Here is a 19,045-nt window from a genome sequence, read left to right as displayed (position 1 = left end):
AGAAAGAAACGCTTGGTCGTGAAGTTCATGTTGATGAAATCTTTCAACAAACACACGTACGAAAGAGTACCGGTGATTTTGTTGACGAAAGATCTAGACGGATACATGTTAGTTTTTTCCAAGTTTTTTTACAGGTTTACACATCAATTATTTATGTAATATTTTAATACATACATGTCTTTGTTAGGAACAAGGCAATAAAGGAAAGAATAAAGGAGATAAAATAGACACAGAGAATTTAACGTGGTTCGACGTACAATGTGTATGCCTACGTCCACGACTACACTAGGAAGTATTTGTATTTCTGGTGTATCTTAAAGCTTTACATAGAGTCTCTTATATAGTAAAATAGAGAACCACATCTCACTATTCTAAGAGATGTGGGACTAAATCAAGCACCATAATTCTAACAATTCTCCCACTTGGGGTTTGATTTACATTACCACCTAGTGTAGTGCCTTCATCATCAATTTTCTCGAAGGCTAGTCGAGGCAATGCAAAGCCTCAACTTAGTTGTTGTGACAGTCTTGGTCAACATATTAGCTGGATTCTCTGCACCTGAAATCTTCAACAAAATCAAATCTCCATCATTTATCAAGTTTCTGATAAAATGATACTTCAATTCAATGTGTTTGCATCTGGAGTGAAGAATTGGATTTTTAGCAAGACAAATGGCACTTTGACTGTCACTGAACAATGAAAGTTCATCTTGCCTTTTTCCTAATTCTTTTAGAAGATTCTTCAACCATATCATCTCTTTTGATGTTTCTGAGATAGCTATATATTCAGCTTCAGTGGTTGAAAGGGAGACTCTTCCTTGAAGTTTGGACTTCCAACTTATAGCCGTGCCACCCAACGTAAAAATATAACCTGTTGTGCTCTTTCTACCATCCAAATCACCTCCCAAATCTGCATCAGAAAATCCCTGTAAAGTGAGATTACTTCTTTTAAAGGACAAATGCATCTTTGAAGTGCCCTTCAAATATCTCAATATCCACTTCACGCCTTCCCAATGCTCCTTTCCGGGATTGGATAGAAATCTGCTCACAACTCCCACTGCATGTGCTATATCAGGTCTGGTGCAAACCATAGCATACATCAAGCTCCCTACTGTAGATGCATATGGCACTTTAGAAATGTGATTTTCTTCTTCCTCTGTTTGAGAAGATTGCCTTTTTGAGAACTTTAAGTGAGTTCCCAAAGGTGTATTCCTGGTTTTAGCATTTCCAACATTGAACCTGCTAAGTAATTTTTCTATATATTTTTCCTGAGATAAATTTAGAATACCTTTAGATCTATCCCTGGAAATTCTCATACCAAGAATTTGCTTGGCTGGACCAAGATCCTTCATTTCAAAATTTTCTAACAATTGTTTCTTCAACCTGTCAATTTCTGCCATATTAGCACCAGCAATCAACATGTCATCAACATACAAGGCAAGAATGATATAACTATCAACATATTTCTTCACGTAACAACAATGATCTTCTTCACATCTATGAAATCCTGAGTTTCTCATAAACTCATTAAACTTCTTATACCATTGTCGTGGTGCTTGTTTCAACCCATACAAACTTTTATGAAGCTTGCATACAAGATTCTCTTTGCCTTGTACTTCAAAACCTTTTGGTTGTGCCATAAAGATTTCTTCCTCAAGATCTCCATGTAGGAATGCAGTTTTCACATCTAACTGCTCCAGATGAAGATTTTCTGCAGCTACTATACTCAAGATAACTCTGATGGTAGTCATCTTGACAACAGGAGAGAAAATTTCTGTGAAGTCAATTCCTTGTCTCTGCTGGAACCCTTTCACTACGAGTCTGGCCTTATATCGTTTGCTGCCATCTGGTTCTTCTTTTAACCGATAGACCCACCTGTTTTGCAAAACCTTCTTTCCTTCTGGAAGCTTGGATAAAGACCATGTCTTATTCTTCTGAAGAGACTTTATCTCATCTTCCATTGCTAACTCCCACTTAATAGATTCACCTCTTTGCATAGCCTCAGTAAAATGCTCTAACTCACCAGCATCAGTCAATAACAAGTAATGCAATGAAGGGGAGTACCTTTGTGGTGCTACAATTGTTCTGCTAGACCTTCTAGTCGGTAATTCAGGAGTTACTGACTCTACTATCTGTTCAGGTTCTGACGCAAACTCTGACTCGGGCTCTAACTCAGGCTCTACTTCTGTATTCTGCCTTTTGTTGGCTACATCACTTTCTGAAATTTCTTCTAATGATACCTGCTCTGGCTTTTTATTTGCAAATTCTGCAGTTCTGTCTTTATAGAACATGTTTTCATTAAAAGTAACATTTCTACTTCTGATAATTTTCTTGTTTTGGTCATCCCAAAACCTGTAGCCATACATGTCAGATCCATAGCCAATGAAATTGCATCGTTTTGCCTTAGGGTCCAATTTATCTCTACTATTAGAGTTCAGCAAAATATATGAAGCACAACTAAAAACTTTCAGATGTGAAAGGTTTACCTCATTTCCAGACCATACTTCTTCAGGTAATTGATAGCCTAAAGGAACTGATCGTCCTCTGTTTATGAGATAGGCTGTTGTGCTTATTACATATGCCCAAAATACCTTGGGTAATCCTTACTGGATTCTCATACATCTTGCTCTTTCATTCAAGGTTTTGTTCATTCTTTCTGCCACACCGTTTTGTTCTGGTGTTCCTGGAACCGTCTTGATCATTCTGATCCCATTCTCTGAAGAAAACTCCTTGAATTGATTACTGTCATATTCTCCACCATTATCAGACTTCAAACATTTAATCTTTAAACCTGTTTGAGTCTCAACCTCTTGTTTCCACCTTTTAAACACAGAAAACACATCAGATTTATTTTTAAGAAAATAAACCCATACCTTTCTTGTAGAGTCATCAATGAAGGTTACGTAATATTGTGAACCTCCAAGAGATTTCACTGGAGCTGGCCCCCAAACATCTGTATGCACTAGTGCTAGTCTTTCAACTTTAGACGACTTACTTGTTTTGGAGAAGCTAACCTTTTTCTGCTTTCCAAAGATACAATGTTCGCAAGGTCCAACGTCAACATGCTTCAAGTTAGGTATTTTACCTTTTGAGACCATGAGATTCATTCCTTTCTCACTCATATGCCCAAGCCTCTGATGCCACAAAGAGGAACTGTTGCCAACTTCTGCAACTGATATCATATCCTCATCTGCAATCATGTAAAGAGATCCTCGCTTCTTCCCACGAGCAACAACAAGATTACCTTTCATTACTTTCCAGTGTCCATCTCCAAAGGTGGTGTAATGACCTTCATCATCCAACTGCCCTATAGATATTAAGTTTCTCTTTAAGGCAGGAATATGTCTGACATTGTTCAAAGTCCACACACTTCCATTAGAGGTTCAGATATTGATATCACCTCTTCCTATAATATCAAGAGATTTTCCATCTGCAAGGTAGACCTTCCCAAACATTCCTGGAACATAGTTAGATAATAGTTCTAAGGAAGGTGTAGTATGAAATGACGCACCTGAGTCCATAATCCATGAGTCAATAGAACTATCTAGACTACATAATAGTGCATCTTCAATTTCATCAGTTGCTGCATTTGCTGATTGATCATCATCTTGCCTCTTGTTGTTGTTCTTCCTTGGAGCCCTACATTGATTTGTAAAGTGACCCCTTTTCTGACAATTCCAACAAGTGATATCATTCCGAAATTTTGGTTTTGAATTCTCTCTAGACTTTGATCTGCCTCGGCCTTGATTACGACCTTTCTGGCTACTTCTTCCTCTAGTTTCAGTACTCAATGTTGAACCGGAACTAGAACTGGAAGATTCCCCTGAACTTTTCCTGCGAATATCTTCGCTTAAGATCAAGTCACGGATGTTATCAAGCTTCAACTTAGTATTACTTGCAGAATTACTAACTGTAGTAACAGTTGCACTCCAACTTTCTGGAAGAGATGATAATAAAATTAATGCTTTCACCTCATCATCAAATGTTATCTGCACTGATGTCAACTGCGCAATAATTGTATTGAATTCACTAATATGATTAGTAATCGAGTTACCTTCACCCATTTTTAGGTTGACTAGCCTGCGAATCAAATACACTTTATTGGCTGCAGATGGCTTCTCATACATATTTGACAATGCCTTCATCAAATCTACGGTTGTGTTCTCGTTCATGATGTTGAACGCAACATTCTTGGCTAATGTCAACCGGATCACACCGAGTGTCTGCCGATCTAACAAATCCCATTCTGCCTGCTCCATGTCAGTTGGCTTCTACCCTGTTAAGGGTAGATACAACTTCTTCTGATACAGGTAGTCCTCTATCTGCATCTTCCAGAACCCGAAGTCACTGCCATCAAACTTCTCAATCCTTACCTTCCTTTCTTCCAATGCCATTGCTCTTGCTGCTTTGACGAAAGCTCCTGCTGCTTTTGACTAAAGCTCATGCTGCCTTTGACCAAAGCTCCTACTGCGGCTTTTGACCAAAGCTCCTGCTGCCTTTGACCAAAGCTCCTGCTGCGGCTTTTGACCAAAACTCCTACTACTTCTCTAAACTGAGATCCCCAAGAAGAAAAAATAGAAACCAAATCTTTTCTGATGTGGAAGATCAGACAATGATGCAACCATAGAGCATACTAAGAAAAATGGCTCTGATACCAATTGTTAGGAATAAGGCAATAAAGGAAAGAATAAAGGAGAGAAAATAGACACAGAGAATTTAACGTGGTTCGGCGTACAATGTGTATGCCTACGTCCACGACTACACTAGGAAGTATTTGTATTTCTGGTGTATCTTAAAGCTTTACATAGTCTCTTATATAGTAAAATAGAGAACCACATCTCACTATTCTAAGCGAAGTGGGACTAAATCAAGCACCATAATTATAACAGTCTTCCAAGTCATGTAATATTTATGTTACCTCCGGATATATCGGTAGGTAATTACCGAGGGATATATCGGTAGGTAATTACATACGGATATATCAGTCCTACAGATATATCGGTAGGTAATTACCTACGACATTACCTACGGATTTATCGGTAGGTAATTACCTACGGATCTAGATTTTCGTAGGTAAGCATTAGTTACGCCTATATTACCTACGGATTTTTGTCGGTAGGTAATCCGCAGGTAAATTTGTTTTATCTACGGATTTGGATGGTAGGTAATATCATTTTTTCTTGTAGTGTAAGGAATTGGGGGATCGAATTCATTGAATAGATTTTACCTACTAAGGGATTAAGGGTAAAACAACTCTCAATAAACTCAAGTGGATGATTACATTGCTTGCATCGATTGAAAATGAGTAGAATTCTATAGGAAAAAGTACGGAATCAATCCTCTAACAATTCTTCTATTGATTAAAGTTTTTATTAAAAATTTTATGCTTGCAATTTTATTGATTCGAATTTGCTCAAAATTACGTAAATTAGGAATCTAGTATTCAACAAGTCAATCCTAAAGGACTATATTTTATTACTATGTAAACAATTGGTTCATTTGCCAAACGTTTATCAAAATTTTGTATTCAATTTTTACATTAAAAATAATGGTAAAAGTTATGTTTTTTTAGTTGTAAAAATTATTATTGTTCTTAAACATCATTGATGATTATTGTTATGATTAATTTCAAATAATACTATGAAAAATAACAAGCACAATATATGTGCTTAAAGCAACACAAAATGTGAAGCCCCTCGTTTTCTTCCGACAACAAGGTTATTCCTTGTTTCCTCATAATCAATCTTCCAAGAGTATTTCACCCATTCACTTCTACTAGGAAGGCATGACACAAAAACATAAAAAGAATTCCCTACGTTGTTCGAAGACCCTTCAAAAGCATCCAAATTGGTCACATATGAGAAACACATTAGCCTCTCTTAATTGATTCAATGTCTAATCCATGTAGACACCACCCCACATTTCGCTCCTCTCTATAGACACATGGTTCTGATGTTGAACCTTCTCTTCACCAACTTCCTCATAACATACATTCCAATGTACTAGTTGAACCCACCACCATGTCGCTGAACCACTGCAAATGGACTCCACTACAACCTCTCCAAGCACTTCAACACTTCTTGCAACACAAACAACCAATTTTTAGAATTAAAAACCATTGGAATCGATTCCAGGCACAAGAGAACCCATTCCCGCACACAACATGCTATCTGGAATCATTCCCAACAAACCCAAAATTGATTCCTTCGCCTTCAATAACACATAGAATCGGTTCCAAAAAAACATATAATAGATTCCCTAATGCTAAAACATCCATGGTGGCCTTCATCTAGTCCATTCTAGGTTACCCTCAACCTCCATTCATTGTCATGTCATTGCACAACCCAATCCACCCTTTTTGGGTTCTTCACCATGAGCCATGAAGAGCTCTCACACTATCCCTCCAAGCAAAGGCAACTTGGTAATGTGTTGCACCAAGTGATGTTAAAGCGAGGTTAGTTTTGTAAAATAAGATCTTTCACCCATAAATCTCCTTACATGAAGTAGGATGGGATAAGGGACTGATCCCGCTAATTTGTGCTTGCCCTCCCCTCGAAATCTGTCCCAAGAAAGACCATGAATCATGGCAAATTCACGCCTTCATTTTCTTTGAATAGTTAATAAACACAAAATAACACAATATTATACAGGTTTCCTTGCCTCTTTGTGGTAAACATGTGTGTACCATCGTGCTTATTTATAATATATTTATCTTTATCAAAGACAAACATTCACATATAATTGACTTATACTTGATAGATTGTGATTCAACCCATTAACTAATAAGACAATACTAGTATACAAATAGGATTTGAGGTTTACCTGACTAGTTCCTATGATTCTGCATGTTGGTCTCCTCTAAATACGACTTTCCTTCTTTCTTCAGCTGAAGGTCTAGGAGTATAAACATTTCTCTTGTCATGAGTCATGAGCACCCACTGTCCAAATGCCATGACAAGTGTTTCTTTCATTAGGTTGAATATATCTCTTCATCATTAGAGTCGTTTGATGTGTCACTACTCATGTTTATCATGAAGCCAATGTGTGCTTCTTCACCCTTTGATTCAGAAGAGTCCATGTCCTTTAGTGTTGCCATGAGAATTTTGTTCTTCTTATCCTTGTCCTTGCTTGTTAAGTTAGTAAACTTTAATTTGTAGTGACTTGGTTTCTTACATTCATAGCATACTACCTTTTCCTTGTCTTTACTTTTAATTCATCTACTTTTATCATTGCCAATCTTTTTTAGATTTCTCCAAAATTTCTTTGTTATGAGTTTAATTCATCGTCTCTTTTGGAGTCTAACTCATTTGAGTCGTTCTCTTATGTCTCCACAACCCTAAATGGTCTACTTTTCTTGCCTTTTCTCTTGGTTCTAAGAGTAAGTGTTAACACTCCATTTTTGGTTATTTTTCCTTTCTAAAACTTTCATTTTAGTTTAAATAAATATTACTTTGTTTTGAATTAACTAGTTTTTGTTAATTGCCTAGAGAAATTTAGCTTTCATAAAATTGTGATAAATAGGTTAGTTTTAATAGAGTTTTAATGCATTTAGTTTTGTTCTTTTAAAGACTTCCTTTTTAATAAAATTAGTATTCTAGGAAAGCCCTTTATCCTTATTGAATTGTTTTCTAACCCTTGGTTCATTTTTTTTCTTAATTATAAGGATGCCCTTGGTCAATCAAAGATAGGATGGTCAAAATGCAAAGCTTCACTAATTTGTGCATGTGCATATGCATCTTCTAGTTGTCATATTTGTGCATTCATGCATCCATGACCCACTATTATGCCAAAATTTGTTTTGATGTTTCCATCTAGGTCATGCATTTTCTCATTTAGTTCGACCATCATTTATAGCTTCTATCATTTATCTTAGCCATATTTACCTTACATTTGGACGAGAGCTTATGTGATTGAGCTGCTATTATGAACCTAAATTTGTCTAGAGATTTTATTCTTACATATGGTGGCATGAGCAAAATGTGAATTATGTTCTATATTAGCTTTATTTCATGCTCTGAAACATGTTATGGTTATGCTGGAATAGTTTATTTCATATTTTCACTGCATATGATTTTATTTGAGCTCATTTTGTGTAAGCCATGGTTTGATATGAATTAATGTAGAGATTATGATGTTGTCCTATATTCTACATCATGACAGGTTCTGCACATGCGCATAAATTAGCACTCATTTAGGATTTTGTATACTATATATGCATTCGTTTATATTACTGCTGCAATTTATCATTTTTCTACTACCATATGAATTCTCTATTGTCATCGATCAAATATTGCTTCGAATTGGGTTCATGTATATTTTCATTTAGCATTGCACTCATTACATTGGGAACTAGCTACATCTGTCATTGCACATTTTTGGTTCTTCATTCATGTATTTTACTGTTACATGTTAGAATCATTTTGCTCATGAATTCTGCATCCAGCCGCATCATACTACTCATCTAGGTTCACTTTCATTCCCTTTTAGATTCAATCCATCATCCCATTAAGATCCATGCATCATGCATTCTGCATTGCGTTTATTCTTATCATGGCATATTTTCATTCATGCATTTAATTTAGTTTTTAAATTCTACAATTTTCTATAGTTTTATTTATTTTCCCCTTTTTATTGTTATTTTCTTTTTAGCAAGATGAAATTGTACAAGCTATCTTATCACACACCATTTCCTTGGATCCGATCCTAGGTCATCTTCCCTACTAGATTAGGGTGATAATTTAGGTTTTGTTGGCTTTAACACGACTGAAAAATATGAGTTAAAAGTTAGATTTATACATTTTGACTTCTTCTCGTCACCTTATAAAATATCCTCATGAACAATAAGAATTCCTTCAAGTTCTTCCAAAGACATTTTCTAAAGGTCTTTGGAAGCCCTCAGGGTTGTATCTTGAGCTCTCCACTTTGGTGGCAGAGTGCACAAAATTTTATCATTCATATCATAGTTATCATATACTTTTCCAAGGGTTCTCATACTATTAAGTAGAGTTTGAAAGCGTGCAATCATAGATTGTAATGACTCATTTTCATCCATAGTAAAATTTTCATATTAATGCCTTAAATGGTTAGTTTACTCCTTTTTACCTCTTTGGATCTGTAAGACCCGTAAAATTTAATTAATTAAATAATTAATTAATTAATAAATGTGGGTAGGGAGAGCATTTATGGTAATTAATTCTAACTTGTATGATGTAGAAAAGTATTAGCTCAAGTTGTTGCGAGTATTTTAATTGAGTGAGAGGACTTGGGTTTGAGTCCTATGTATGCCAATTATGTGTTATTTAATTGTTATTGTTTTAATATATTGATTGAACATGTTGACTGATGACATAATGATTGAATTGTATTAATTTGCATGAAATATGAATTGGCATGATGGTTTGGCATTGATTTGGCATTTGCATGGTTGTGGGTTCAAGTCTTGGATTGATTGAACATGTTGACTGATGACATAATGATTGAATTGTATTAATTTGCATGAAATATGAATTGGCATGATGGTTTGGCATTGATTTGGCATTTGCATGGTTGTGGGTTCAAGTCTTGGAGAACTCAAATTAAACTTTATTTTTGCCAATTTGGGTTTTTGGCTTGAATTTGAAGGGTTAAGGGGAACCCTAGATGCATGGGCAACCAAGGGTGGCTGAGAAACGAATCATAAAGGATCAATGAATGATAATAAACCTTACCATTAAATCTTGGATTCGGTTTTTTTTTTTTTTTTTGTAATTACCTAGCTTAAAGGAACCTTTAAAAGACCAATGTGAGGTAAGGAGAAAGGTTTTGGCAAGTTATGAGTGTACTCAGAAATAAAAACGAAAATCAGAGTGTAGAGAGCGTGTGAGTGATCAGTTGAGGGGCTGGGCAGTGGAAGAACTTAGAAGGATTATTGGAAATCAAGGAAAGGATTCAAGCTCCATATCTTAAGCAAAGGAATTTTCAGGTTAGGGGAGCTGGACTCCGCCGTTTTATTCGTGTTGTTAATACTATGTGATATATGATGTATTGGGTGCATGTACTGTGTTTAATGGATGAAATTCTGCGTTTTTGGAATTTTTCGAGAAACTGCCAGGCGAGACGTTTATTTTGTGCTGGTTTCGGGTTCTGGAAGAAGAACTGCCTGGCGGTACATTACCGACCGCTAGGCGACGTGTAATATGTGCACCAGTTTTGGGTTCCTGTTTGAACTGCTTGGCGGTGATGAATTTTCGCCAGGCGACACGAACCATTTTGGTTCGATTTTAACGATTTTGGGTGTTCTGAAATGAGTTTGATCAGGGAAAAACCAAGTGGTAGTTGTTAAGGGATGATCTAACGTGTATTTTATTGATTTTTAGTGAAATGGACGGTATAATCTGATGGAACAGTATAATTGAATTCTTAGGGTTTGGATATTGAAGGTCTGGTACACTTAAGCTTGATAAAGTTAATTATACTAAAACAATTTTTGTTGAATTTAGACTAAGTGATGAATGGTGGCACTAGCATCAGGTTCTTGGAGGGAATTAATTGTGATAGAGATAAGAGAGCATCCAATTGGTATGGGGGATCATCCGTAGGGGCTGCAAAACTGGGAAATTGCCCAGAAATCCATGTGCTGCTTGGCGGCACGGGACTCGCCGCCAGGCGCCTTCGTAGCAGTATTGACTTTGTGTGGTTGCACGAGACAGTGAGGTTGTGAGGTATTTTGTTGTCCAGATAGGCAAGTGCATAGAATTGAGAATGTTAATTGGTGAAATAGAAGTGTATTAACTAGAGGATTGAGTTGAGGCGAGAGTAATTGTTGGCAGGTTTTAGGCAACTATAAGTGGGAAGTTAGAGACAAAGTTGGTAATTGGAATCAGTGAATTGTGACATGGTAAGTATGAGCAAGATTAACACTAGAGGAATTTGTTTTCTTGTATATTGGGATGTCATACTCAAATGGAAATGGAAGTTGGGATCAGGAATTAGTCACTTGAGGAGTGATGTACCTAAGTGGTAATAACTTAGCGAGAGTTAGGAAGTAGGAAATGAAGGATGGAAGCAAGTCTGGCCAACTTTAAACTAGTACAACGCAGGAACTAGTATGGCGCTTGGCGATAGTGTTAAGTCCGTCAGGTGATAGCTCTACTTCAAGGAGCTCTGTAAGACGTGAGGCGTCTGGCGGTGAAGGATGTTCTGCCAGGCAGTATTTGCATGATTAGAGGTCTATTGGGTCCGATGCGCTTGGCGGTGTGGACTGTCCTGCCAGGCAGTGGCTGCAGAAATTGATGGTTCAGAGGCGCTTGGCGCTTGGCAGTACGTGTCCCCCGCCAGGCGGTCTGGAAGCTGGTAGCGCCTAGCAGTACGTGTCCCCCGCTAGGCGAATTGGTTGCTATAAGTCCTAGTTCTTGGATTCTGCAGGCGTGATCTACAAGGCTTTTGGTGATGATTCAAAGGTGGGATTGTTGGGTTCCTTAAGTTGAGCTCGGAACATATCCCTTGAGTTGAGCTCGGGATAGGGGTTAAGCACGTAGCATTCCTCGAGTTGAGCTCGGAATGGCATCCCTCGAGTTGAGCTCGGAATGGTATCCCTCGAGTTGAGCTTGGGATGGCGAATAAACACGAGGAACCCTTGAGTTGAGCTCGGGTTGGCGAGTGTTGTCGGTGTGAATGTGCTGGTTGTGGCCAATACGAATGGGTCCAGATAGATTGCCCTCCTCAGTGAATAACTGACGAGTTTGGTAGTCTTGGGACGTTACGAACTATGTTCGTATTTGGGAACTCCACCTGGCGTTACGGTGTATGATCCATAGCAATGGTTTCCCGCATGTGCTCTATCGGTTATGGCTGATAGGTATGGCAGCAAGTCACCTTGGGGTAATCACTAGAAGAAGTAGAACACAAATAAACTGGTTATGGCCAGGTGGAATGAATTAGATGGGTTGGAATTCATGTGGGACGAATGTGTTGTCTACATATATTTGTGTGTTATATATGTGTATGCTCTTTTATATGTTTAATCTGTTAAGCTCACCCCATCTGCGTGTGTTTGGCGATGATCGTGTGCGCGATGCACGTGAGTAGCTGATGTTGATGCAGGTGGTGCTGGTGAGACTTAGCCACGAAGCGGGGATAGCATGAGAGTCTTTTTAATTATTACGTTTTGGAGATAAATTGTAAACTCTTATGAGACATTTTGTTTATTAATTCAGTTTTATAAACTATGGATTTTGCTTTTATCCTTGGAGCTTAATAAAATTTAAATTTCCCGCGTTTTGGGAAATGAGGTATTATTAAATGAAAATGTTTATTATTTCTTTATTTATTATTAAATTCCTAATATCCTGTCGGGATGTTACAGGATCTCTCATGAGCTAGCACTAAAGTATCACACATTTCTTTAACAGAACACATTGCATGTACTTCAACAATTAATTATGTAGAAAGGGTACAAATTAGACGGTTGTTCAATTTTGCATTTAACTGATATGCATATTTTTTACAATATCTAATATACTTATGTTAACAATTATCTTTTGTCATCTAGCAAAGAGGGAATAACTTTTACGATATATAGCAAGTCCATATTCTCTACTTACAAATATGTCATCATTCTCAATTTCCATAGTTCATACTTCTCATCTTTAAAGAGTGGAGGGCAATTGGTTGTTGGTTGCTTCCATCTATTGAATTTGTTGGATCAACAATCTCTCTCCCTATTAAGGAGTTCCCTCAGTTACCAAACTTATATACCACTTGTTGGTGTGCTTTGGTCATCTAATGACTTAAGCTGCCTGGGTCGTGTAACCCTTTGGGTCGCCTAACACCTTGGTTGTCTAATGGCTAAAGTTGTTTTGGTTCGTCTAACCCTTTGTCTTCTAATGCCTTAGTCTTCTAACACCTTAGTTGTCTAACACAATGACTTAGGTTATCTAGAGACTTGTGTCATCTAATGCTTTATTTGGTGATTGCTACTGTTGAACTCGTCTAACAACTTGACTCATCTAATACTTAGACTCGTTTAATGCTAAGACTTGGCCTTTGCATTTACCAAACTTTTTTCTTTCATTGACACACACAACATATGAATGTTAATCATTTAAGCACATGTAAGTAATAATACATATCATACATTTTGATCTTCATACCACTTTGATCAATTCCTTAATCTTATTATCTTTATTAGGCATTCTCTTATATTTGCCTAATCACAACTTTATTACTAACTAGAGACTTACTCGTCTGGCTAGTGCAACGAAGGTCTTTGGCTTCAGTTTTTTTCGATGCTATACTTCAGTTCTACAATTGAAGTATATTCAGGCAAAGTAAAAAAAAAAAGAGGGGTTTAGGCTTTGGTTCTTAATCGAAACCTATACTTCAAGAATAGGCTTCAGTTGGTGATACTCATTATATGTTAATTGATATAGGCCTTGGTTTAACCTAGAATCGAAACTTATACTTTTACACTCAGGTAAACCCTTTTAAAAATGCAGTCGAATTTTTGAAAATATTGACAAACTTTAGGCAACGTTTATACCTTGATAGCATGAGTATAGAATTGAAGCCTATACTCATGTGATCAATGTATAGGTTTCAGTTATCCTTAAACCATTGCCTATAGTTTGCCAATAATTTCAAAAATGTAAAAGCTTCGTTTTTCTTGAAATCAAAGCTTATTAGGCGAAGTTAAATGTTCTTTTTACACTAGTATTTGGTAAAGTGTTTTTTATCATCAAAACCTTATCGATTGTTGAAGTTCATCTACTTTAATACAATGATGGAATTGGGACTGGAGATCCCATTAACAATGTTCATATAGGTAAAAACAAGTCAATGGTTATATCTACTAGCACTATAATTGATTTTAAATCAAATTTGTCCATTTCAATGGTATGTGAAAGTGTTACACATTGCATTATTGAAAGGGTAAATTTTATAATTAAAATTCTATGTGGTATAAGAATTTTAGCTGACAAAGTTTGTAATAATTTTCATATCCCTTAGGATGGTATATGATTTGTGACATGCACTTGATAAAATCGCCTATATGAGTATTGTGTGGGGTAGCTTGTATCATGGCAAGATCTCTAGAGCAGTCATAAATATCAAGCACTTGCATGACCCAGTAAGTGCAACACAACAATAACAACAAGAATTGTGGAGGTGTAATGAGATTGATAAATTGCTAACATATACCTAATTGTTTTCTATTCATATAACTTGTTTTACCAAATACGCTATGTGAGAAGTTTCTCGATGTAGGATTGATTCATATAGTTTTTCATCGTGTTTCCATGTAGAATCTACTTCAAATTGCAAATGATATTGATACTAGGTAAAAATAAATTACTTAGGTCTTATTTAGCATCAAGGTTTCACTATAAAAAATATTTTCCCACCAAATAAATAATTTATCGGGTTCATAACATTCTCTTGTTACGTTTAAGAACAAATAGTACATTACTGAAATCTTCTTAAAGTAGAAAAGGACTATCATCAATCGGTGTGAATAGAGAGAATTCGTTGTATACATAGGACGAGAACATCACAAATCCTAGAGATTTTAAAAAGCTGCTCCATATCACGATTAAGATTTAATGTTATCACATATAATAAAGCAGTCTTTTTGCATTCTTTTTGTATTTAATTTCTAACAAATATTGATATCTAAAGCAATGAAGAAGAAAACCCTTTTATTTTGTATATTTAAAGTACATGGAATTAACATGGGACCCAAGTTGCAAGTGAAATTCGATCTATTCTTATGAAACAAAGAAATGATCGAACAAACACCATATCACCTGAAAATCACCACTTACAATTAAAGTATCCATATATTGGAATATTTCGGTCACCACTTATTACACCACACATATACATATATATATATATATATATATATATATATATATATATATATATATATATATATATATAAAATTAAACATGTTGATGACCATATGAAGAAAACATGGATCAAACTGAACGCAAGAACGTGTGAAAGAGGTTCTCGAATTTTTCCAATTTCTTGGGAGGAAGAGCCACTATAAGGTTGATCCCATCATCACCGCCTGCGACAAAGGGAGGAAACAAATGAATAATTTCCTTTCGTTGATGCACCACAGGGCAACAATATTTGGGCTTCCCCCACGGATACTCCACCTTTTCAAACCCTAATCTTTGCCACGAAGACACCAAAACATCCCCACGTGGAAACCCATCACACAGCTCTCCACGGTCTATAACAGACCTCACATACTCATCATTCATTCTCTCTGCACCCTCCTTCACCATCTCCACTAACCTTGAAAACTCACCCTTCTCCAACTCCTCGTACTTCGCCGTGGCAAACGCCGTTAACACAGCATTTCCTGCAAAGCCTTCCGGCAACGGAGGGTTCAATTTGGAGCGTATGTCCACGGGGAATAGTACGGTCGATGATCTCGTTGGGTCATACGGTGCTGATAAGGCCTTGCACCGCCATATATGGGCGGTGATAGCGTTAAACCCGGTGTTGCTGTCGTTGGTGCTTCCCTTTGCTTTCTCCTTAAGGCTCACAATGTCTTCGGGGGTTAGTTTGAAAACCCTAAAGTCCAATTTTTCTTTGGAATCATCAAAGACGTTGGACTTAGTACCTTTGGAAGCATCAAAGACATTGGACTCGGTACCTTTGGAAGCATCAAAGACGTTGGACTCAGTACCTTTGGAAGCATCAAAGACGTTGGACTCAGGACCTTTGGAAACATCTAAGACGTTGGACTTAGTACCTTTGGAAGCATCAAAGACGTTGGACTCAGGACCTTTGGAAACATCTAAGACGTTAGACTTAGTACCTTTGGAAGCATCAAAGACGTTGGACTCAGTACCTTTGGAAGCATCAAAGACGTTGGACTCAGGACCTTTGGAAACATCAAAGACGTTGGACTTAGTACCTTTGGAAGCATCAAAGACGTTGGACTCAGTACCTTTGGAATCATCAAAGACGTTGGACCCAGTACCTTTGGAAACATCAAAGACGTTGGACTTAGTACCTTTGGAAGCATCAAAGACGTTGGACTTAGTACCTTTGGAAGCATCAAAGACATTGGACTCAGTACCTTTGGAAGCATCAAAGACGTTGGACTCAGGACCTTTGGAAACATCAAAGAAATTGGACTTAGGACCTTTGGAAGCATCAAAGACATTGGACTCAGTGGATGCTATGGGTGAGTAATCGAGCTCGGCCAACTCGGGGTGCGCGAAGGTTACACGTGGCGGGGATCGTGCGGCCAGGAGGTGCCTGTCGTGGCAGGGCATCACAGGCATGGGCTTATTAGCAGCCAGTGCAGCAAGGTTGTCCAAGAAGGTTTTGAAGCTAAGTCCGTCAAAGGCTGCGTGGCTTGTTGTGAAGCCCATTGCGAAGCCACCACAGTCAAAGGATGTTAGCTGTAAAGTTAATGTAACGTAATGAATTCATTAATTACATTTTTAACGTTGTACTCATGCTTGAAATGTAATGCTTAATGATGATGTGAAACGTAAATTTGCAAAAATGGAAACAATTTTACCTGCACAGCGAGTGGAAGATCCTTATCCTTACTCTTGTGAACCAATTTTGCAAAAGCTGGATTGGGATAAGCCAAGTCTCCAAGCTCACTTAACTTGTGCTTACATGAAGCCACCACAAACGCAGCACCTTTTGCGTTGCAATCTATCTCTAATCTTTTGGTTTCAGCATTCTGTCTCAACCTTCCGGCTAAGAAGGAATAGTGAACAAGAACATCCTCCAGGGCCTTCTTCAACTTCTCAGCCACCTTTTGGAGTGAAAAAGCTTTGTTTGCTGCGAAGAAGTGAAGCGTCTCCACGTCAAAGTTTACTACCTTGTCGATGTTTGATAGGAACAAGCACTTCTTCTCCGTTTGTTTGGATGGAAAAATGGTTGAAGTTTCGTGGATTGTCACCTTCAGATCTGAGAGAGGTGATGCAGATTTTTGGCCAGAGGTTCCCATGTTTGAAAAACTGAACCAAAGTGTGTAATTAATGTTGTTATGCAGTGAGTATGTGTGTTGTGGTTTTGGCCTTCACCTTATATATACACAAACACGTAGTGGGCATCATCTTTGCGGAAGCATGCAACGTGCACACCATGCACATCTACCATAACGCGCTTTTATGAGCATTGAACTCACCGCAGGTTCAGATTTTACACAATGTCAAGGGATAATTATGGCAGAAAATCAATAGATTCTGTGCATTTGGTAGTTGGTACGTAGAAAGGAGAAAGGTAGAAGCCGAAAAAATGGACAATTAGTTTCAAAGCAAATCAAATAGAATAACAATGAAAGTTATATATTAAATTGGGATAAAGTAAAATAAAATTAAATATATTTTTTAAATATTTATTTTAGAATATTATTACTACTGTTTATTTTTTTATTAATATTATATTATCATGATTATGAAAGTCTCATAATATTATGAGAAGAGATTTTAGTGGAAAATCATTATTATATTATGTTCTATTTGAAAAAATTGTCCATTTCTTTTATCCGGTGAACCATAATTATGAGTCTCATTCTTTTTTTTTTTAGTATTTGCTTACACTTTTTCCCATTTTTAGTTACAAAGAAACTATATGAAGAAGTATGTGTTCATCAATAACTAGAATGACGGGATGATAAAAGTTCAGTTTATGTGTAAAAGATAAAGAGTCACTTTGATGAAAATTAAAATTATAGCATTTGAAATTAAATTTGCATATATATTAAATTTTCACTAAAGACATTCGTTTTAGGACTATATATTTGATATAAACTCTCATATTTAATTTTTTTCCTAAAACTAAACAAAAATATATAAAATATTAATTATTTTTAACTAATTTAATTTTCTAAAAATATATGAAAACATTTTATTTGATCTCTGAACATACCTTATTCTTACATACTTTTATTAATCAAAAACCAAAGTTACGTAATTATATGTAAAATTATTTGTAAGAATTGATATTTTTAATTTATTTTTTATTTTTTGGAATATTAATTAACGAAGTTTTATATTTTATATAATTCACGTTATATATCCACAACATAAGATAGCCTCGTAACTCAAACCATTATAGTGTAAACTATAATATTGTTGAGAAGTAAATATTTAATTAAAATTTTATTATACATGAATTATTTTTAAATTATTAAGTATTGCATATAAGATGACTATGTAGTCATACGTATATTTTAAATAATTTATTTTCTAAGATTGTTATATTAAAATGGTTTATAAACAATAAACAATATGTTTAGATAAAATATTTTAAAATTTATTTATTAAAATAATAATAAGACGGGTTTTCAAAGTTCATTTATTAGAATTTTTTAAAATAATATGACTCGCCGATCACATATTTTTATAATTACTTTTTAAGATCATTGTATTTAAATAATTTTAAAAGTAATAAATAATAAATATATAATGATGTGTGTAGTCATACATACACTACAAGAATCACTGCAATTAGCTGCCATAAAAAAACTTCAACCAGAAATGAGACACTATTTGCGTCCCATTTTCATCCATGAAAGGACTCTCTTAGTTCGCTAATGAACACAATAATATTCCTTCTCACAACTACATCACTTGCAAAGTTAACATCTTATGCATGTTCTTGTTTGAAGATTTTTGTCGTCGTTCATTAGTCCAACCTTCCCTATTAAAAAACTAGGAGTCACTTGGAAAAAAAAAATACTCGTGCTAAGCTAGGAGTGGCTTAGAAAAATACTTTTGCCTCCTAAACAACCTTAGTTGGCCCCATTGAAGCCTTGTTTTCCCAAGCCCTTTTTGGCTCAACTAATTATTCTTTTGACAAGACAATATTGGCTTATACAAATGCAAATATTTGAGTGATCAATAGGTCACAATTTAGAGAGGTATTTAATGTGCTCCATGTAGCATTAATTTCTCATTTCTTCTTCATGCAACTTCTTTTATAGGTGATAATACTTATCCCTTGGACTACATGGCCTTATACTTCTTTGAGTGATAAAAGGACACATCGTACTGAGTAGATAAAGTTTATGAACATTTCA

General features: G+C 36.1%; 1 protein-coding gene across 1 annotated transcript; it reads right to left on the bottom strand.

Annotated features, from left to right (window-relative positions):
* Nucleotides 1-14,657: 14,657 nt before the first annotated feature.
* LOC114180759 (omega-hydroxypalmitate O-feruloyl transferase-like) lies at nucleotides 14,658-17,015 on the bottom strand. Its single transcript, XM_028067054.1, has 2 exons — nucleotides 16,529-17,015; nucleotides 14,658-16,406 (listed from the first exon to the last, which is right to left on the bottom strand). The coding sequence occupies exons 1-2, from the start codon at nucleotides 16,967-16,969 to the stop codon at nucleotides 14,958-14,960; spliced, it is 1,890 nt and encodes a 629-aa protein (XP_027922855.1). The 5' UTR covers nucleotides 16,970-17,015; the 3' UTR covers nucleotides 14,658-14,957.
* Nucleotides 17,016-19,045: the final 2,030 nt, after the last annotated feature.

Source organism: Vigna unguiculata, chromosome 1 (genome assembly GCF_004118075.2).
Source record: "Vigna unguiculata cultivar IT97K-499-35 chromosome 1, ASM411807v1, whole genome shotgun sequence".
Lineage (NCBI taxonomy): Eukaryota > Viridiplantae > Streptophyta > Magnoliopsida > Fabales > Fabaceae > Vigna > Vigna unguiculata.
The sequence above is the reverse complement of the archived record's forward strand: the minus strand, read 5'-3'. Positions and strand labels throughout refer to the sequence as shown.

What these genes read in the sequence shown, in the direction of transcription:
- LOC114180759 (XM_028067054.1), bottom strand. Translation starts at nt 16,969, where the DNA reads ATGGGAACCTCTGGCCAAAAATCTGCATCACCTCTCTCAGATCTGAAG. An exon ending in ATCTTCCACTCGCTGTGCAG is followed by an intron (nt 16,407 to 16,528) that starts GTAAAATTGTTT and finishes TTAACTTTACAG; the next exon opens with CTAACATCCTTTGACTGTGG.